This window comes from Macaca fascicularis, chromosome 18 (assembly GCF_037993035.2).
Source record: "Macaca fascicularis isolate 582-1 chromosome 18, T2T-MFA8v1.1".
In the NCBI taxonomy this organism is placed as follows: domain Eukaryota; kingdom Metazoa; phylum Chordata; class Mammalia; order Primates; family Cercopithecidae; genus Macaca; species Macaca fascicularis.
This window is the reverse complement of record NC_088392.1, coordinates 52,816,370-52,838,306: the sequence shown is the minus strand read 5'-3', so window position 1 is coordinate 52,838,306 and position 21,937 is coordinate 52,816,370. Positions and strand designations below refer to the sequence as shown.

At 40.6% G+C, this 21,937-nt stretch overlaps 1 protein-coding gene across 22 annotated transcripts in view; it reads left to right on the top strand.

The window, feature by feature from the left end:
* KIAA1328 (KIAA1328 ortholog) overlaps positions 1-21,937 on the top strand; it is a 402,667-nt gene that overhangs the window by 239,558 nt on the left and 141,172 nt on the right. For 13 of the 22 annotated variants that reach the window (XM_074022560.1, XM_074022564.1, XM_074022573.1 and 10 more), the window contains one exon: positions 4,941-5,602. In XM_074022560.1, coding sequence (XP_073878661.1) covers positions 4,941-5,602 — 662 coding nt within the window. Of the gene's footprint in view, positions 1-4,940; positions 5,603-17,799; positions 17,908-21,937 lie in introns of all 22 variants that reach the window. The other 9 variants (XM_074022571.1, XM_045378041.2, XM_074022568.1 and 6 more) reach the window with 1 other exon arrangement.

Sequence of the window (21,937 nt, the reverse complement as noted above, 5' to 3'; positions counted from 1 at the left end):
GTTGGATGTATGTCCACAACCCTCTTATTGATTTCTCTTAAGTCTTGTACAGGTCTGTATTCTCCACTATTAGGTTTTCGTACCGGCAACAATGGAGTATTCCAGGGCGAGTGACATGGGCGAAGGACCCCTTGGTCAAGGAGCCGGTGGATATGCGGGGCAATTCCTTTCTTGGCCTCTAGGGGCATCGGGTATTGGCGTACCTGCACGGGGTCTGCCCCAGGTTTAAGTTCAACAAATAAGGCAGGGCGGTGTTTTGTTAGTCCTAAGCCCCCCGTTTCCACCCAAGCTTCTGGATATTGCTGGAGCCAGGTTGCTATGTCCTGGTCAGGGGCCGTTTGCTCTTGGTGGAGCAGGTACTCATCTTCTAGGGTTATAGTCAGGACGGACACGGGTTGATTGTGGGAGTTGGTCACGACGGGCCCCTCAGGGAGGAAATGGATCTGTGCTCCCATTTTAGTTAGCAGGTCTTTCCCTAATAGGGGACAGGGGCTCTCAGGGATGACCAGGAAAGAATGGGTTACATTCTTGGCTCCGAGGTTTACTGTTCTTTGTGTTGTCCATGGGTATTTTTTAACTTCTGTGGCCCCTTGTACCCACGAGGACTTGGAGGATAATTTTCCATTAGTTTTAACTAAGACTGAGTGCTGTGCTCCCGTATCGACCAAGAACTGGACCGGGGACCCTCCACTTGCAAAGTTACCCTAGGTTCGGGGAGGGGATCCGAACCCCGTCTTCCTTAGTCTTCATCTTGAGTGACTGGTATGGGTGTAGACCTAGGGGGTTCCTGTCCTCGTTGTTTCTTTTTGGGGCAGTTTCTTACCCAGTGGCCAGCCTCCTTGCAGTAGGCACATTGGTCTTTTCTCAGATTATCATGCCTGGGGGGCCGCCTAGGTTGGGTGTACTCTGGCTGTAGATGTTCTTTCTGTACTACTGCTGCCAGGACCTTGGTCATTTTTTCAGTGGCCTTAAATTGCCTTTCTTCTGGAGTATCTCTGTTATTATAAACCCGCTGGGCTATCTGAAGGAGGTCCTGAATCCGCTTTCCTTCCAAGTCTTCTAATTTTTGGAGTTTTCTTTTAATATCTGGGGCTGCCTGACTTCCTGGAGCCTCTGGATCTATGGGGGTGTACTGTCTAAAAGCTTCCATTAATCTCTCTAAGTAGGTAGCTGGGCTCTCTGTCTTTCTCTGTAGAATAGAATATATTTTAGCCAAATTAGTGGGCTTGCGAGCAGCTGCCCGGAGACCTGCCATTAGAGTCTGGCGATAAAGGTGTAGCCGTCCCCTACCTTCTGCCGTGTTGTAGTCCCACGCCGGCCTGGTCAGAGGAAAGGTCGCGTTTATGAGGTCAGGGTTGGCAGTCGGTTGACTGTTGTCCCCCGGGACCAGCTTTCTAGCTTCTACCTGTATTCTTTTTTTTTTTTTTTTGCTCTTCCGTGGTAAACAAGATTCAGAGGAGCTGCTGACAATCATCCCAAGTGGGCTGGTGGGTGAACATGACACTATCTAGTAAAGCCAGTAAATCTTTGGGGTTGTCTGAAAACCGAGCACTCTGAGTCTTCCAGTTATACAGATTACTGGTGGAAAATGGCCAGTACTGGAGCTTGGGGATTCCTGTGTTATCTGGGGGTCCTATTTCCCGAAGGGGTAAAGCCACTGTGGAGTCAGGCGGCTGGGGGGGGCTAGTCCGCGAAGTGCGCCCTCGCGTTTGCCCTGCCAGCCCTTCAAAGTTACTTTTCCTTTTAGCGGGCTCGTGAGTGCCGGCCGCCTCCCCTCCGCCTGCTCCCTCCCGCGACTCAGCCCGGGGGGCGGGTCTGTCATCCCGTGTCCTCTCTCCTTTACACTCAGTCTCTTTCTCTTTCTGATTTCCCTCTCTGACTCTCCACATCTGCCGTTTCCTCCCCTTTCTCTTTCCGATTTCCCTTCTCACTTTCTCCCTTTCTCCTTCTCCCGTCTCTTATGGTCTCTCTCTCACTCATTCTCACTTTCTGTGTCTCTTCCTGTAAAGGAATGTGGGTTAGAATCCCTATAAAGGAAATCTGATCTGACTTATTAATGATAGCTAGTCGCAGGCACACTTCTGCAGCCCGGGAACCGGGGCAGTTCAGATCGCGAACGCGCACCGGAAGCCGGGAACCCGGGGACCGGGGCCGCAAACGCGCGTGCCCGGAAGCTGGGAGCCCGGGGACCGGGGCTGGAAGCGTGCCGGAAGCCGGGAGCCCGGGGACCGGGGCCGGAAGCGTGCGCCAGAAGCCGGGAGCCCGGGGACCGGGGCCGCAAACGCGCGCGCCCGGGAACCGGGGCAATTCAGATGGCACTCGCGCGCCGGAAGCTGGGAGCCCGGGGACCGGGGCGGCAAACATGCGCCGGAAGCCGGGAGCCTGGGGACTGGGGCCGGAAGTGCGCGCGCCCGGAAGCCGGGAGCCCGGGGACCGGGGCCGCAAGCGTGCGCGCCCGGGAACCGGGGCAATTCAGACCGCACGCGCGCGCCCGGGAACCGGGGCAATTCAGACCGCACGCGCACGCCCGGGAACTGGGGCAATTCAGACCGCACGCGCACGGCCGGGAACCGGGGCAATTTAGATCGCACGCGCGCACCGGAAGCCCGGGTCAGAGTCAGCTGTTGCCCGGATCGCGAACGCGCTCTGGCAACTCAGATCGCGAGCGCGCCCCGACAGTCGGGGTCAGAGTCAGCTGCTGCCTGGATCGCGAACGCGCTCCGGCAGCTCAGATCGCCAGCGCGCCCCGGCAGTCGGGGTCAGAGTCAGCTGCTGCCTGGATTGCGAACGTGCTCCGGCAGCTCAGATCGCCAGCGCGCCCCGGCAGTCGGGCTCAGAGTCAGCTGCTGCCTGGATCGCGAACGCGCTCCGGCAGCTCAGATCGCAATTTAAATCAGAAGAGAGCCAGTGGACGTCTCCCACTGGTCTCCACTGGCCGTCCTATAGCGCGTCCGCCAGGACTGTGCCAGCTCCAGTTTCAGACCTCGCGAGTCACAGATTCAGATTTAGAACAGACACACAGACACAGACAGACAAACGGAGACGAGCCAGCTCACCTATCAGTAGATCGATCTTAGCAGATCCGTTGACCAGGGGTCTGGTGGGCTTGGGGAATCCCGGACGAGCCCCCAGATGTTATGCCCAGACCGTTTGTTCCCCAAAGAAGACCACCAGAGTCCAGTGTCAAAGCCAAGCGGCAAGGATCTTTACTACAAGTTCGAACTTGGTCCCTCCATTCCACAGTATACAAGAGGGCAAGAGGGCCCCGAACAATGCGAGCATTTGCCTTTTATAGCCCGAAAGTTGCAGGGGAACAAAGAAATTCTTTTGGCTCCCGCGCTTTCAGTAACCTTGAACGGCTGTCTTCTTATCGGAGACTTTCCAGGTGGTGTTTGTACTGGGCTCAGGGAGTTTGAGAGATATATGGCGGTATGTGGTGGGATGGGAGGATGGGATGTGTTTGTACTAGGCTCAGGGAGTTTTGAGCCCGGGGCTGAGGAATGTGCCCAGCTCCCTTCATTGGAAAACAAGGCCTCTCCCTCCACAAGTGGATTTGTTCCTTTCAGATTTGTGTTAAAGGTTATACTCTGACTGCTCAAAAGAAATAACAGCTGGTAGGAATAACACGTTTTCAAACAACCCATCTTGCTAGTTAAGTAATTGGACTTGGAGGCTCTTTTTTGCTGTGCTCTAGATCTAAATTGAGGGGAAGTTTTTATGTTATAAAGGGCTACCCTTGAAAGAGTCTGATCATTATCTTTCATTATTATTTTGTTAATTACAAGTGTCCACCTTCATGGGCAAGTTGCTCATCTGTAACACACACAACATTTACATTAAACTATAATATTTCTGTTTGGACAACCTGGAATCTTGATATACCATGTTTCTGAAATACACTGTGAAGAAAAGCTGCTTAGTCATACTAAGTAACAATGTTCAGAGATGAGCTAAGTATAACAACCCAACCTTCCCAGGCTAAGCTCAACAGTAAGGGAGATGGAGATGTTCCATGATACAGACCAACAGTTTTCAAAGTGTGGTGCCAGATCAGCAATATGAGCAAATTCTCTGAGTCTCCTCCAGACAGAAAGACTTGGAAACTCTGGGGATTAAGCTATAGTTTCATGTTTAACAAACACTCTCCAGGTTATTCTGCTACACATTAAAGTTTGAGAATCACTGATATAGATTAAGTTTTGTTCTCACCAATAGAATAGACTTACAGCTAAAATGTTGGAAAATCTGATTCTATTGACATGTCAGAGATAATTTGCAACTGCTTCCTTTCTGCCCAAATTCTATCAGACTAATCACTTGAATAGATTAATTGAAAAATCACTTATGTTTGTAGATGAAATTAACTATTTTTTGTATTTAACTGCTTTTGATTAGAATCCTATTTTGTTGAAAGTGGTTGGTTTTATCTGTGTTCTGTAAAGATATTTATAAAACCTCATCAAAGATCTACCAGTAAGTCACATTCTATTCAGTATAAGGTGAAATGTTTTACATCAAATCTCATGCTGTGTAATGGCCAAAGAATATTTAAGGTGACTGAATGGATTTCTTGGCTCAGTATTCAAAAGTAAACATTTTAAGATGTTAATGTTTAAGGCTTTTACCTCTTCTTAAAATTGATTTTATGTAACTCTCATTATTTGCAACTCCTGAAATCACCAAAGATCTTGCTTAAGCAACATGTAGCAGCAACTTATTTTTCTTATCTTTATATGGATTTACTGAAGTGTAGATTGTTTGATAATGAATGTAGCTTTGGGGCACAAGTCTGTTTAACTGTGTGAACGCTATAATTTAATATTTAAGACAAAACAACAGCTTTGGCTTGGTAAACGTATATACTGATTTCTGAAAAACTGAATGAAAGAACTTGTTTTATTGTGTTCTTATTTGACAGGTGATCTTGTGGTTCTTTCTAGGTATCCAGTAGAAAAAGCACTCTCCAGTGTTCATCTGTGGAACTGGATGGTTCCTACTTGAGTGTAGCCAGACCGCAGACCTACTATCAAACCAAGCAAAGACCTAAGTCTGCAATCCAGGATTCAGCTTCAGAATCCCTTATAGCATTTAGGAATAATTCTTTGAAACCAGTAACCCTTCATCATCCCAAAGATGATCTAGGTAAGATACCATCAGAGACCACAACATGTAATTATGAATCTCCAGGGAGAAAACCAGTAGATGCAGTCCCAACAGAGAAAATGCCACAAGAAGAATTGCACATGAAGGAATGTCCACACCTTAAGCCTACTCCTACTCAATGCTGTGGTCATAGACTTGCTGCAGATCTTGTTCATGAGAGCCATTCTACAAACACGGCCCCTCAACATCCTAAGACACATCCAGAATCATGCAGTTATTGTGGGCTTTCTTGGGCGTCTCTGTTGCATGGTGGAGGGGCGCTGCAACCAAATGAAACTTTGAAAAAGCAGATCTCAGAAGATAGAAAGCAGCAACTGATGCTTCAGAAAATGGAGCTGGAAATTGAAAAGGAACGTCTTCAGCATCTGCTGGCCCAGCAGGAGACAAAGCTTCTTCTAAAACAGCAACAGCTTCACCAGTCTCGACTGGATTACAATTGGTGAGTACTGCCTGTTCTTCTTATTTATTTATTTATTTATTTATTTATTTATTTATTTATTTATTTTGAGATGAAGTCTTGCCCTATTGCCCAGGCTGGAGTGCAGTGGCACAATCTCAGCTCACTGCAGCCTCTGCCTCCCGAGTTCAAGCAGTTCTCTGCCTCAGCTTCCTGAGTAGCTGGGATTACAGGCGCCCGCCACCACATCTGGCTAAGTTTTGTATTTTTAGTAGAGACGGGGTTTCACCGTCTTGGCCAGGCTGTTCTTGAACTCCTGACCTTGTGATCCACCCTACCTGCCTAGAACTTCCAAAGTGCTGGGATTACAGGCGTGAGCTACCGTGCCCGGCCGAGTCCTGCCTCTTCTTTTAGCAATGTCTGTAGTTTGGAGAACACAGTGTAAAATTGCTGTATTACTATAGCAGATGTGTAGAGCCAGAGGTTCTTCTGGATCTTGGCTTGCTCAAGATGCATATCAGTTATGTCTACTAAGTAAATTCCCCTTTATTCTTTGAAAGACTTCAAAGATTACCTTGTCTTCCAAACTGATAGCTTAGAATATCTATTTCTGAGCAGTCTGGTGTAATTTTTGCTGGGTTCCAAAGACATTTTAAAATGATCTTACCATTATGCAGAATCCTTTGCTGTTTGATATCATTGTGGACAATATTAGGCATTAAGTAAAAACTTGAGATTTCGGGGTGTGGAATTAGATTGTAAAGCAGTGAGATTAGCTGTCATCATTCCAAATTTATGTCTACCTGCCATAATATAAAATATAACAAGTGATGGGAGTCTTCTAAATTTAACCCTTTCTGGCCATGAAGCATGACCTGTTGAATGACAAACTCTCATAAACCTATCCACATGTGGGCTGTTCTTCCCTTAACAATTCTTCCTAAGAACAGTGCTTGAAAAGCTAAATTGCTATTTTGTTATTATATAGTGTTTCTTTTCTCCACATCCTTATTGACATTTGGTATTGTCATTAATTTTTATTTTACCTCTTCTAATATGTGTATAGTGACATTTCATTGCAGTCTTAATTTGCATTTCACTAATGGCTAATGATGTTGAACATCTTTTTGTGTGTGTGCTTGTTTGCCCTCCTGTCTTCTTCAGTAAATTCTCTCTTCAGTTTTGCCCATATTCTAATTGGATCATTTGGGTGTTTTGCTGTGTGGAGAGTTCTTCATATATCTAGATATAAGTCCTTTGTCAGATATGTGAGTAGCAAATATTTTCTCCCAGTCTGTGGCTTGTCTTTTCTTGTTTATCTTTAATTGTTTTTTCTTTTGGTAGAGACAGGTTCTCACTGTTGCCCAGACTGGTCTTGAACTTAAACAATTCTCCTGCCTCAGCCTTCTAAAGAGCTGGAATTACAGGTTTGAGCCACTGCTCCTGACTCTGCCTTTTCAATTGCTTAATAGGATCTTTCATAGAGCAAAAATTTTTAATTTTAATAAAGTCCAATTTATCTACTTTTTCTGTTATGGATTACATAAAGTTTTATCATAGATAGATGTTGAATTTTGTCAAATACCTTTTATGAATTTTGTCAAGTATCTTTTATGATCATGTGCTTTTCTTATTTGCCCTGTTAATATGGTGAATTACATAGATTTTTAAATATTAAACCAGCCTTGCATCCCTGAAATTAAACCCCACTCGGTCATAATGTATGATTTTAAAAATGTTACTGAATTCCATTTACTAATATTTGTTGAGAATATTTGCATCAGTTTTGTTTTGGTTTTTTTTTTTTTTGAGACAGAGTCTTGCTCTGTCACCCAGGCTGGAGTGCAGTGGCGTGATCTTAGCCCACTGTAACCTCTACCTGCTGGGTTCAAGGGATTCTCATGCCTCAGCCTCCTGAGTAGCTGGGATTACAAGCGTGAGCCATTGTGTCTGGCCTATTTGCATTAGTTTTGATGAGGGATATTGTTCTGTTGGTTTCCTTCCCCCCCCGCCCCCTTGTCCTTGTCTTGTTTCGGTATCAAGGTAATGCAGGCCTCATAAAATGAGTTGGGACATGTTTACTCTGCTTCTGCTTTCTGGAAAAGATTGTGTAGAATTGGTGTTAATTCTTCCTTAAATGTTTAGTAGAATTCTCCAGTGAAACCATCTGGACCTGGAGATTTATTTTTTGAGACTGTAAATTCCAAGTTTAATTTCCTTTATACTTACAAGGCTATTCAAATTATCTATTGGATAATCTACCTTGCCACAGGTTTGTTCATTTTAATTATCTTTCAAATAACTGGCTTTTTGTTTCATTTAGTTTTTGTTATTTTTCTGTTTTCAATTTCATTGGTTTCTGCTCTTTATTATTTTCTTCCTTTTGCTTGCTTTAAATTTACTTTGCTCTTCTTTTTTCCTAATTTGTTAAGATGAAAGCATATTGGTTTGAGACTTTTTCACTTCTCTACTGAAGCATTTAGTGCTCTAAATTCCCTTCTTGGCACTGATTCAGCTGCGTCCCACAAATTTTGATATGTTGCATTTTCATGTTTATCCAATTCAGTGTTTTTTGGGGGTATCTTTTGAAACTTCCTATTTGACCCATGGGTTATTTAGAAGTGCTATATTTAGTTTCCAAGTTCTTAAAGATTTTCCTGTTTTATTTCTGTTACTGATTTTTTTTTTTTTTTTTTTTTTTTTTTGAGACGGAGTCTCGCTCTGTTGCCCAGGCTGGAGTGCAGTGGCCAATCTCAGCTCACTGCAAGCTCCGCCTCCCGGGTTCCCGCCATTCTCCTGCCTCAGCCTCCGGAGTAGCTGGGACTACAGGCGCCCGCCACCTCGCCCGGCTAGTTTTTTGTATTTTTTTGTAGTAGAGACGGGGTTCCACCGGCTTAGCCAGGATGGTCTCAATCTCCTGACCTCGTGATCCGCCCGCCTCGGCCTCCCAAAGTGCTGGGATTACAGGCTTGAGCCACCGCGCCCGGCCTTTCTGTTGCTGATTTTTAGTTTGATACCACTGTGCTCACATAACACACTGTATAATTTTCATTCTTTCAGACTCATTGAAGTTTAAGGACCCTAGGGCATGTTCTGTCTTGATATATGTTCCACAATGTTTGAAAAGAATATATATTCTGCTGTTGGGTGGAGTGTTCTGTAAATTAGATCCTATTATTTGACAGTATTGTTGAATTCTTCTATATTCTTGCTGATTTTCTACCTACTTCTATCACTTATTGACAGAGGGGTTTTGAAATCTCCAGGTACAATTATGATATATCTATTATCTATTTTTCCTATTAGTTCTATTAGTATTTGTTTTATATATTTATACCTCTGTTCTTTGCTGCTTATGCATTTAAATTTGCTATGTCTTCTTGGCAGGTCGACCATCTTGTCACTATGTAATGTCTTTCTCGGTCCCTATTTTTTTTTTTTTTTTTTTTTTGTGACGGAGTCTCACTCTTGTCACCGAGGCTGGAGTGCAGTGGCACTGTGTTGGCTCACTGCAACCTCCGTCTCCTGGGTTCAAGCAATTCTCCTGCCTCAGCCTCCCGAATAGCTGGGATTACAGGTGCCCATTACCATGTCTGGCTAGTTTATATGTATGTATATATATATTTTTTAGTAGAAATGGGGTTTCACCGTGTTGGCCAGGCTCGTCTCTAACTGCTAACCTCAGGTGATCCACCTACCTCGTAATCTTTTTTTATCTAAAGTCTCCTTTACCCGATATTAATATAGCCATTCTTACTTTCATTTTATTAAGATTTTCAAGGTATGTGTTCTTCCATCCTTTTACTTTCACCATATATATGTTGTGATTTTGAATTCAGTTTCTTAGACACAGCATTTATTTAAGTCAGCCAGTTTCTTTTAATTGGTATGTCATGTTCAGAAATTTACTTGTTTTTGATTTTTTTTTTTTTTTTTTTTTTTTTTTTTTTTTTTTTTTTTTTTTGGTTTGACAGGCTCTCACTCTGTTGCCCATGCTGGAGTGCAGTGGCATGATCACAGCTCACTGCTGCAGCCTTGACCTCCTGGGCTCAGGTGATCCTCCTGCCTCAGTTTCCTGAGTAGCTGGAACTACAGGCGTGTGCTGCCATGCCCAGCTAATTTTTGTGTTTTTTGTAGAGATGGGGTTTCACCATTTTGCTCAAGCTGGTCTTGAGCTGCTAGGCTCAACCAGTCTGCCTACTTCAGCCTTCCAAAGTGCTGGGATTACAGGCATGAGGCACCGTACCCGGCCCAGACACTTACTTTTAATGTAAATTGTATATGATTTCCCATATAGTTGGCCCTCCATATCCCTGGAGTCAACCAACTGTGGATTGAAAATATTTGGGGGCAATAAATAATGCAACAATAAAACTAGTATAAATAAAAAATATAGTATAGCAAATATTTACATAGCATTGACATTATAGTAGGTATTACCAGTATTATAAGTAATGTAGAGATGATTTAAATTATACCAGACGATGTGCAAAGATTATATATACATACACATCATGTGAGCAAATCCATGGGATTTTGGTATGGGAGAAGGTCTGGGACTAATTCCCTGAGGATACCAAGAAACCACTGTAGTGTTTTTGAGTATATTTCTTTGAATACATTTGTTTTATTGGTTGCTCTAAATATTCCGTTATACACACATAACTTATCAAAGTCTGTTGGTGTCATATTTTATCAGTTTAAATTAAATGTAGAAATTTGATCTCCCTTTAAGTTCCCTTACCCTCCCCCATTTATAATTGTCTTAAAGAGTTTCTCATTGAGAACAGAACAAGAGAAATTTTACAATCTGAACAACAGAAATAGACTAAACCTAAACAGAGTCTCTCATTAAGAACCACATCATAAAATATTATAATTTTTGCTTAAATCATCAAATTTAAAATAAGTTAGAGTAATTTAGAAAAGTGAAGAGAAAAAAATCTATTATATTTATCTGTATTTCTATTTTTTTCTATTGTTCTTCCTTCCTGATGTTCCAAGATTTCCTCTTTTATCTTTTGTTTTGTTGTTTTGTTTTTAGAGCTCTGTTTAACTGTTCTTTAGGGTAAGCCTGCGGTAGTTTTGCTTCATATGAAAATGTTCTCATTTTTACATCATTTCTAAAGGATATTACCATTGCTGAATATAGGATTCTGAGTTGACAGGGTTGCTTTTTTTCTTTTCTATCAGCACTTGAATAATGTGGCATTTTCTTCTGCCCCCGATGTTTTCCACAGTCATTTGCATTATTTTTCTCTATACATAAAATATAATTAATTCTCTTTTGCTTTTTAAAGATTTTTTTGTCTTTAGTTTTAAGAAATTTCACTGTGATATGTCTTCACATGGATTTCTTTATCCTATAAAAACTTTGATCAGCTTCTTGATTTATAGTTTTGTGTCTTTTGTCAAATTTAGGAATTTTTCTCTAATTTTTTTTTCTAATACTTTTTGAACCCCATGCCCTCCTCTGGCTAGCTAATGACATAAATTTACAGTCTTTTGTTATGGCTCCACATTTTTAAAAAATCTTACTTTAAGTTCCGGGATATGTGTGCAGAGTGTACAGGTTTGTTACATAGGTATACGGGTGCCACGGTGGTTTGCTGCACCTATTGACCCATTCTCTAAGTTCCTTCCCCTTGCCTCCGACTCCCCAATGGGCTCTGGTGTGTGTTGTTCTCCTCCCTGTGTCCATGTGTTCTCATTGTTCAGCTCCCACTTATGAGTGAGAACATGTGGGATTTGATTTTCTGTTCCTGTGTTAGTTTGCTGAAGATGATGGCTTCCAGCTTCATCCATGTTCCTGTAAAGGACATGATCTCTGGCTAGCCATATGCAGAAAACTGAAACTGGACCCCTTCCTTACACCTTAGACAAAAATTAGCTCAAGATGGATTAAAGACTTAATGTAAAACCCAACACCATAAAAACCCTAGAAGAAAACCTAGGCAATACCATTTGCGATATAGGCATGGGCAAAGACTTCATGATGAAAATGCCGAAAGCAATTGCAACAGAAGCCAAAATTGACGCATGGGATTGAATTAAACTAAAGAGCTTCTGCACAGCAAAAGAAACTGTCATCAGAGTGAACAGGTAACCTACAGAACGGGAGAAAATTTTTGCAATCTACCCGTCTGAGAAAGGTCTAATATCCAGAATTTACAAGGAACTTAAACAAATTTACAAGAAAAAAACAACTCCATCAAAAAGTAGGCAAAGCATATGAACAGACACTTCTCAAAAGAAGACATTTATGTGGCCAACAAATATATGGAAAAAAACTCAATATCACTGATTATTAGAGAAATGCAAATCAAAACCACAGTGAGATACCATCTCATGCCAGTCAGAATGGCAACTATTAAAATGTTCCACATGTCTCTGACATTCTGTTTAGGCTTTTTTGTGTGTATTTAGTCTATTTCTCTTTGTTGTTCAGATTGTGCAATTTCTCTTGTTCTATTCTCAAATTTCTGGTTCTTTCATTTGTCCTCTTCATTCTGTTTTTGAGCCAGTCCATTGAGTTTTTAAATTTTACTTATTGTCTTTTTCAGTTATCTTTTTTCCAGAGCTAAAATTTCCACTTAGTTCTTCTTTATGTTTTCTCTTTATTTTCAGAGACTTTCTGTTCTTTTCCTTTCAAAGAGCATATTCATAAGTGCCTTTGAGGCATTTTTATGATGCATGCTTTACTGTTCTTATCAGATAATGCCAACATTTATGTCATCTTGACACTAGTTTCTGCTGGTTGTCTTTTTATTCTAGTTGAGATTATCTTCATTTGTGGCATGATGAGTGATTTTTATTGCATTCTGGACATTTTCAGTTTATGGTGTGAGATACTGATCTTGGCTGTCTAACACCACCCCAGTGAAGATTTAAGATGTCTCATTGAACCATTGGAAAATGGAAGTCTAGCCTCCCACTGGACCTTTGCTGGTGGGAATGAGGGAAGTGAGACCACAGTTTTTCCCATGATGTTTGGCTGCAGTAGGACAGTTATTGTCTGAAAATTTTCTGTCAATATAGACTGCTCCTTTCCTGATCCTTTAGACAGAGAGAGCAGTCTATTTTTTCCTCTATGACTTTAGAGTTTCTAGGTTGCCAGCTTCTCCCACATGCAAGATTTCTAAGGTAAAAACCAAGCCCAGGAAACTCACCATGTTGTTGTTTTTCTGGCCTCCGTTTCTTACCTTTTACAGTATCCTTATGTTGGTTTCAAGTATAATGTCTAAGATTTTTAGTTGTACAGGGGTAGAGAGAAGTGCAGCTATTTCATCATGTCTCAGAACTGTAAGTCCCTAGAGATTTTTATTAAATAATGGAAAGCAAATACATATGTAAAAGTTCAGGCCAGGCATGGTGGCTCATGCCTGTAATTCCAGCATTTTGGGAGGCCAAGGCGAGTGGATCACCTGAAGTCAGGAGTTTGAGACCAGCTTAGCCAACATGGTGAAACCCCGTATGTACTAAAATACAAAAATTAGCCAGGTGTGGTGGTGGGCGCCTGTAATCCTAGCTACTCAGAAGGCTTAGGCATGAGAATTGCTTGAATGCGGGAGGTGGAGGTTGCAGTGAGCTGAGATTGCACCAACTGCACCTCCACCCTTGGTGACAGAGCAAGACTCTGTCTCAAAAACAAACAAACAAACAAAAAAAACAGTTCAATAAGTCTAATGGTTTCTAATTTTCTTCTAATTTCATTTATCCAGAAACTGTGTGAATTAAATTTTATCGTTATATTTTATTATTTTTTATTCAAACATTAGATTTTTGTGGATTGAACAAAAGTACTTAAGAAAGCAAAATGACCAGGAAGGTTCACAGTATACTTTGGTGATAGGCAGAGAATGCCTGTTTTCTGTTATTACCTTTGAAATTTGTTACTTTTTTAAATTATAAAAACGTATACCATCTGGAAAACTACTCACATAAAATAGCTTGAGATCTTTCTGGAACCCGGATCTCTTTATGCTAATTGTCAGTTTAAGCTGACCATGTTCTCATCTCATGTATTGAGTTCCTTTACTTGAAAGTGGTTGGCTGGCCGGGCGCGGTGGCTCAAGCCTGTAATCCCAGCACTTTGGGAGGCCGAGACGGGCGGATCACGAGGTCAGAAGATCGAGACCATCCTGGTTAACACGGTGAAACCTCGTCTCTACTTAAAAAAATACAAAAAACTAGCCGGCCGAGGTGGCGGGCGCCTGTAGTCCCAGCTACTCAGGAGGCTGAGGCAGGAGAATGGCGTAAACCCGGGAGGCGGAGCTTGCAGTGAGCTGAGATCCGGCCACTGCACTCCAGCCTGGGCGACAGAGCGAGACTCCGTCTCAAAAAATAAAAAAAAAAGAAAGTGGTTGGTATTTGACTACAATGCAACCTTTTGGTTAGATGGGTATTATCCTTGGAAAGAGTTATTTGCTTTCTGGCTTTAGGAGCCCCAATGTTTTACTTTATTTACTTTGGGTCATTTTCAGTCTTCTTGGTTAGCCTTTGTGAAGGAAATATATCCAAACTATCAGACAGTACCCAGCTGTAACACTGGCCACCTTTAGAACTAGTCATGCTTGGCCGGGCACAGTGGCTCACACCTGTAATCCTGGCACTTTGGGAGGCCCAGGCGGGTGGATCACGAGATCAGGAGATCGAGACCATCCTGGCTAACATGGTGAAACTCCGTCTCTACTAAAAATATAAAACTTAGCTGGGCGTGGTGGCAGGCACCTGTAATCCCAGCTACTCGGGAGGCTGAGGCAGGAGAATTGCTTGAACCCAGGAGGCAGAGGTTGCAGTGCAGTGAGCTGAGATCACGCCACTTCACTCCAGCCTGGGTTACAGAGCAAGACTCTGTCTCAAAAAAAAAAAAGAACTAGTCATGCTGGTTTCTGGTGCCTTTATTCATCCCAGTCGTAGGTCTGCCATTTCATGTATCCTTATGTTGCTCTCATCCTAAAACAAAGGTATTTCCAATCAAGATAATTAAAAAAAAAAAAAAAATCCAAATCCAAGTGAGATGCCCAGAGAAACCGAGACTCAAGATATTTATTTATTTATTTATTTATTTATTTATTTATTTATTGACAGAGTTTCGTTCTGTCACCGAAGCTGGAGTGCAGTGGTACGATCTTGGCTCACTGCAACCTCTGCCTCCCGGGTTCAAGCAATTCTCCTGCCTCAGCCTCCCCGAGTAGCTGGGATTGCAGGCGCACGCCACCACACCAGGCTAATTTTTGTATTTGTGGTAGAAACAGGGTTTCACGATGTTGACCAGGCTGGTCTCAAACTCCTGACCTCAAGTGATCCGCCCACCTCAGCCTCCCAAAGTGCTGGGATTACAGGCATGAGCCACCGCACCCCGCCAAGACATTTTTAATTGAACAGCTTTCACCTCTAGTTCTCCTGCTTACTGCCACCATGTTTTATCATAGTTAGCTGGTGCAACCCAGAACTAGGACCATAAATCTATGCATTTAATTAATCGGTATCACAATTTATATTTCTAGGCTGAAAGTTGCCCTACTCTCTGGCCTACTTTTTAGGTTTATGTAATTTTATCACTTTTGGGTTATCTGAAATTCAACCTTCTGCACATTAGTATCATATAACAAGAATATTTCAAATGAATCCTCCTAAGACATTGCTTTTATTGTGCCACTTCTGAATTTTAAAAACCCCTGATAATTTTGTATTAGGTTATGTTTATTCAACCTAGAATTTGAAGCCTTTTATAATTTGGAACTACCTCTCTACCCATTTGTCCCACTTTTCCTGAGAAATAAAGTTTTTTTTCCAAAAGGCAGATTTGTTTCCTTGAGATCTTTTCAGTACATCATTCATGTTTCTTTCTCAAGCTCTACATTTTCATCTGATTTAAATATCTCTGTCCTACTTTTCCATTTATCCACACCCTGACTTTTCATTATAACACAGTCAAAATCCCACTACTTAAAATTTCTAGGTCTGGTTTCTTTTTCACATAACTAATAATTTGTTATTGAATATGTCCAAAATTAGCACCTTATTGTTTAATGTGTAATGGTGTTCTGTAATTGAGTTTCATTCTTCTTGTCTGAGCACATATTTACTAAGCCCTCTACTCTGCACAAAACTCCATGTGAGGGATATTAAAAGACGCAAGACTTGATCTTGGCTCGCTATATTACTCACAATCTCATATATATATATATATATATATATATATATATATAATTTTAACTTTTATATATCTTTACTGAGCTTGTCATTTACCTGCCCCAAGGAATTTTTTTTTTTTTTTTTTTTTTTTTTTTTGATACAGCGTCTCACTCTGTAGCCCTGGCTGAAGTGCGGTGGTGTGATTTTGGCTCACTGCAACCTCTGTCTCCTGGGTTCAAGGGATTCTCCTGCCTCAGCCTCCCAAATGGCTGGGATTACAGGCACCTGCTACCACGCCCAGCTAATTTTTGTATTTTTAGTAGAAATGAGATTTCGCCATGTTGGCCAGGCTGGTCTCAAACTCCTGTCAGGTGATCCACCCACCTCGGCCTCCCAAAGTGCTGGACTTACAGGCATGAGCCACCACGCCTGGCCTCAGGGAATTTCACTTCAACTAAACTCATGAATTAATATCTGCTGTACACAAGCCGTTGTTTATAGTGCTCAGAATGTTCAAGAAAAATATTGGGAAGGCAATCCAATTGAATACCAAATGAGTAGCACAGAATTGTTACAGTAGTTCAGAATCTTGGGACAAGCTTATCATTTTAGAATAAATTTGGCATGACATTGACATTTACTTAAATTGTAATTAATGATTCGTTCTGCCACCTTGCTACTACATGATTGTCAGTAACAGCTTTCGAAAGGGTATTATCTTTGTGAGCACTTTCCAGATTGATCAGAGAAGATTTATCCAGAATATTATTCATGATTGTGGCAAGAACCACCTTAAATCATTTTTGGAGCAAAGTAGTGTATGTATAATGAATAAAAATCAAGGCTAATTATAAATATTTACCTTTGTCTCCTACTCTAACAATATGCCTTATTACTTGTACTCTCTACCTAGCTATGATAAAATTCAGTGTTCACCAGTGAAAAATGTGTCACCTTGAGAGAGTTATGTGCCTGGCTCAGCCATCACTTTAGTAATTTATAAATAGATAATGGTAAAAGTAACTGTGTTATAGAGTGGTTGTAAGGATCAGTACAATAGTATATATAAAATGCACTCCTTAAACATAGTTGCTGTCATCAAGATCATCTCTACTGCTGTAGAAGCTACTGTGACTGATATTATTGCTGCTGTTTTTTCACTTTTCTCATAATTCCCTGATTTGGGCGTTTTGCATCTACATTTTCCTACCTATGTGTCACCACCAAATATTAGTCTTAAACTGTAAGTTCCTTTAGGGAATTAATCCATGTACTTTGTACATTAATTCCAGCCAGTTAGTTGGAATTATAGGAATGTCTTTTGACAATGATGAAAATGACAATATTGTTTTAATAATGTTTTTACACTTCAGAGTTTGATTTCATAGTTAAAGAATATACTTTTACAGATAACCAGAGAACATTTCTTAAAAGACAAGAAAATAAGTGTCACATATTTGATACCAGTGACTGACACTCAAACTCCCGGCAGAAGACCTTTTTCCTGAGTTTTTCAATGGCTTTCCCTCCTCAGTACATGTCAATGTAGGGCTAAGTAAGCATTGATGGATAAAGTGTCTTCCAATTCTTTTGGAAGAATTCATCTTTGACTCAGGGAAAATATGTTGGTTAGTGAGCTGTGCCCCTAATTCTTTGAAATGGCAGTATGAGAAGTGGATGCTTCCCCTATAAATGTTGGTCAGGGTCAGTGTTAGAGTTACTAGAATTCACGTTGAGACACTGGTGATTGCAATACACTTGCTTACAATGAATAGAGGGAAGAATTAACTTTCTACAGCAGATATTTAAAGTACTCCTATTGAAGTATCTATAATTTTGAATTTTTAAATGATATTCTAACCAACTTAATCTTCCCTACCTTTTCTATAAAGAAAATTTAAGTTACTATGAAATCATTTTGTGTTTGTTTATGTATATTTAAGAATTACTCATTTATTTTTAACTCATTTATTTTTGACTGAGTTTTAATTGGAAAATAATTTCTGGGGATCTAGCTGAAAGAGCATGGTTTTCCAGAGTTTATCATTCAGGTTATCAGGCTTCACAAGATTAGAAATTTTTAAAATTAATTTTTACAGGTTAAGAGCTCAGGCTCTGTTTAAGTCGAGAGAAGTGGTTGCTGAAAAAGAGCTTACTAAACCCCAAGAACTCAAACTGGATATGAATGGCAGTGACTCTGGACCAAGGTAAACCTGAAGTCTTAGTGAAAACAAGAATATTAAGGGCATAAATATTTAGGCTATGTTTGGTATGCATTTATAACTCTATATTGATTAATACAGTTTTGTGACCGTATGAATAAGTACATTCCTGTTATAAATTTTTGAAAAATATAGAAAAGTATGAAAAACAAAATAAAAATCATTCATAATCCTACAGCTTTGAGATAATCTTTTGAGCTCTTTTCTATTTCTTTTCTTTTTTTTTTTTTTTTTTTTGGTGTGGTATTATAGTCTATGTTGAGTATTAAGGATTATGCTTATACAGAATTTTATGTTACTTTTTTTCACTGTATCATATTTTCTGGTCTTATTATATACTCTGTGAAAACATTAATTCATTCGACAAATATGTATTGCTTGGCAACTCTGCTCAATATATATCTATTAGTCTGTTATCGGATAATACGGGGTTTTGCTATTATAAATTTTGCCTTGAAGAACATTTCTCTAAATAAATGTTTTAACTTTATCTCTACCTATTTCCTTGTTATAGATTCCTGTAAGTGGAATTACTAGTACAAAGTATATATGAATCTTTTTACAATCCTTGATTCACGTTGCCAAATTGTTTTGTGTGATTGCTGGCCTAGAGGCTAGGTCCGCAACAACCAATCTGGATCCTGGAGCTAAAGGGTAGGCCTTGAAACTGGGTCCTGGATCCTGGGTCTGTGGAGCCAGCCCAGCACTGGGTTCTGTGGTGTCAGGCCTGGGTCTGCCTCAGGGTGGGACCATAAAGACTGACGTAGCATGGGGCAGGCCTGGTACCGGAGGTCAGGGATGCCAATCTAGACTGGGGCGGGGGTAAACTTGGGTTTTGTGGACTGACCTGGCTCTGGGCTGGTCTGGAATCTGAGGCAGGGCTGGAATTTGGAATAGCAGGATCCCACCTGGTGCTGAGGCAGGTCTGAATGCTCATTATGTAGTATTGGCCTAGAGTCTGGGACCAGGAGGGGCTGCCAACTCTAGCTTTTACTGAGGTGGGCCTGATGTTAGCGTCTGAGGCAAAGTGTGGTTCTCACTTCCCTCTCTTCCCTGTCCAAATACAGGGTATCTCTGTCTACTGTGTTGCCAGAGTTTGGGGAAAGGGTACTGCCAGTAATGTAAGTCTGTTCTTCCTACCCTCTTCAATACATTCCTTCTTATTTTTGTGCTACAACCTGGTGCTATAATCTCTCATCTGGTTTATATAGCTCTTATAAAAGTATTTTTGTAGGTGGATGGTTATTCAAATTGATGTTTCTGATGGGGGAGATGGGAGGGGCAGGGACAAGTCCTTGAAAGTCCTATTTTGCCATCTTGCTGACGTTCTTCTTCCAACAAGCAGTTTTGACTGTTGTAGATGTTTCCTCTTTTATCTGTTCCTTCTAGTATTTTTATCCATATTTCTGAATAACAGACTTATGTAGTTATTAGTATTGACTTTCTGCTATGGAAGTTGATGATTTAGCTCTCACTGATAACTATCTGCTCCCTCCTTTTCTCCGTTTTATCTTCCCTCGCTTTACCTTTCTTTCTCCCGTTTTCCATCTCCTCCCTCTCTCCATATTTCTGTCTACATATATAACATACCCCTACATGTGCTATTTCCTTCCCTCTGTCCTCTCAATATATCTATATCAAAATACCTATAAGACTGTAAATATTGTATGCACAGCTGAACTATGTATTATTATTATTAAATTTAATTTTGTATAATTATTTTCTCTGGAGTTTAAAAATGCCGTATTCAGCACAAAAAGACAAATACTTTGTGATCTCTCTTATATGTAGAATCTAAAAAGGTTGAATCAGTGGTCGCCAGGGCCTGGGGGGTTGGAGGCAGGGGCAGGGGGTGGAATAGGAAGATACTGCTCAAAGACTGCAAAGTTTCAGTAAGGATGAATATGTTCTGGAGGTCTGTTGTATAACATGGTGACTATGGCTATAATAACGTATCATATAGTTAAATATTGCTAAGAGAGTAGATATTAAATGTTCTCACCACAAAAATATATAAATATGTAAGATGATAGATGTGTTAACCAACTCAATTTAATCATTTTGCAATGAATACATACAGTATATCAAAACATCACTTTGCATACAATAAATATATACAGTGTTTGCCAATTACAGTTTACAAGATATCCTTCCTGGAGACTTCCATAAAATCCTGCTCTAGTATGAACTTTATTATTATCTAGGTGTTTTGTCTAGTGATTTCATCTGAAATTTCCTTACCTATCATCCTGGAAATTTTCTTTCTTTTCTATCTTATATTCCTTTTTTCCTAGATAGCATCCTATCCTCTTTTTGGTTTATACCCTTTCATCTTACTAGAACATGCTCTGCAGTAGCTTACTGTAGGAGTACATAGGCAGTAATTTTTTTGTGTCACACCTCTGAAAAAATGTCTTTAGTCAATCTTCATGTTTAATTTATAGTTTAACTTTATATAGCATTCTGACTTAATAGTTTTCCTCAAAAAGGATTGAAGGTTGTATTCTATTACCTTCTAGTTTCTAGTATTGCTATTAAGAAGTGTGTTGCAGTCTGAGTCTTGATCTTTTTATGTGACCTATTCCCCATCACAACTATTAGGGCTTACCTTTCTCTAAAATTCTAAAAGTTTATGCTGATATGCGTAAGTTACACCTTTTTGCATTCATGCAGAATCTTTTAACTGGGAAGCTTTCTTCAATTTAGAGAAATTTTCTTTGCTAATGTATTGTCTCTTTCAAGAACTCATCTTACTGAGATGTTGACTCTCTTAGAATAAACTCTGATTTTCTTATTTTTCTCTCCTATATTTCATATTGATTTTTTGTTTGTTTGTTTGTTTGTTTGTTTTTTGAGACAGGGTTTCATTCTGTTGCCCAGGCTCAAGTTCAGCGGCAAATCACAGCTCATTGCATCCTTGGTCTCCTGGGCTCAATGATCTTTCCCCCTCACCCTCCCAGGTAGTTAGGACTGCAGGTGTGCCACTACACCCAACCAATTTTTTTGTGTGCTTTTTTTAGAGACAGGGTTTCACCATGTTACCCAGGCTCGTCTCAAACTCCTGGGCTCAAGTGATCTACCTACCTCAGCCTCCCAAAGAACTGGGATTATAGGCATGAGCTACTGCACCCAGCGTTATAATTCTTAATTTCTAAAAACATCTTATTCTTAGAAAGGCCATTTTTTAAAATAAAACCCATTCTCATTTTACATATGCAATGTTTTTTTCTTATTTCTGAGAATGTTTGTAATAATTTTTGAAGTTTTATCTCTTCCTGGTGAATTGTGTCTATTTTCAGCAAGTTCAAATTGCTTTTTTCCACAAATGTCTGATGATCCACCTATACTGTGAAGCAAAACAATAAAAAACTATGAAAAGCTCTAAGTATGTTATGAGCAGAGCTTGTCAGCTAATGGACTTCACCATGATCAGGTAGGCACGTTGGGGACTCTTGCTACTATCCATAGGTTTTCTTCTCTTGGGATGATCAGTTTCCCTATGGATAAATCTCTTGCAGGTGTGAAAATAAGAGATCAAAGCATTATTTAAGTTTCATGCCAATGTGGGGAGCCAGGGGAAGTAAAAAAAAATGGGCTCATCACTTGTTACATAGGCTTTCACTTAATCTCCCTTTTAACTATATGGATTTCTGCCCTGAATGTATTTCAGGCCCCCAAGTTCAAGGTCATTCTTTTTGAGCCTCTCCTGGGGGATAAACCTCCAGTCGTCTTCATACAATGGGGACGGATAGAGGAGGACACGTTGGCTTTTCACTGCTGTAGAGACTTTAAATCAGCTGTGCTTTTAGTACCATCTGCATTTCTACCTGCTTACTCTAGTCCCTGAGCCTTTCAGGAGTTCTCTGACATGTTTCAGCTTATAGCATCTTTCAACCCCAGCTAGCAGATATTTCAGTTTTGACTTTACTACTTGGCTAGTTGAGTTTCAACTGATACACCTGCTTTCCAGCCTTCTAAAATTCTATAACATCTCTTCTCTGTTGTGCTGTCTTCA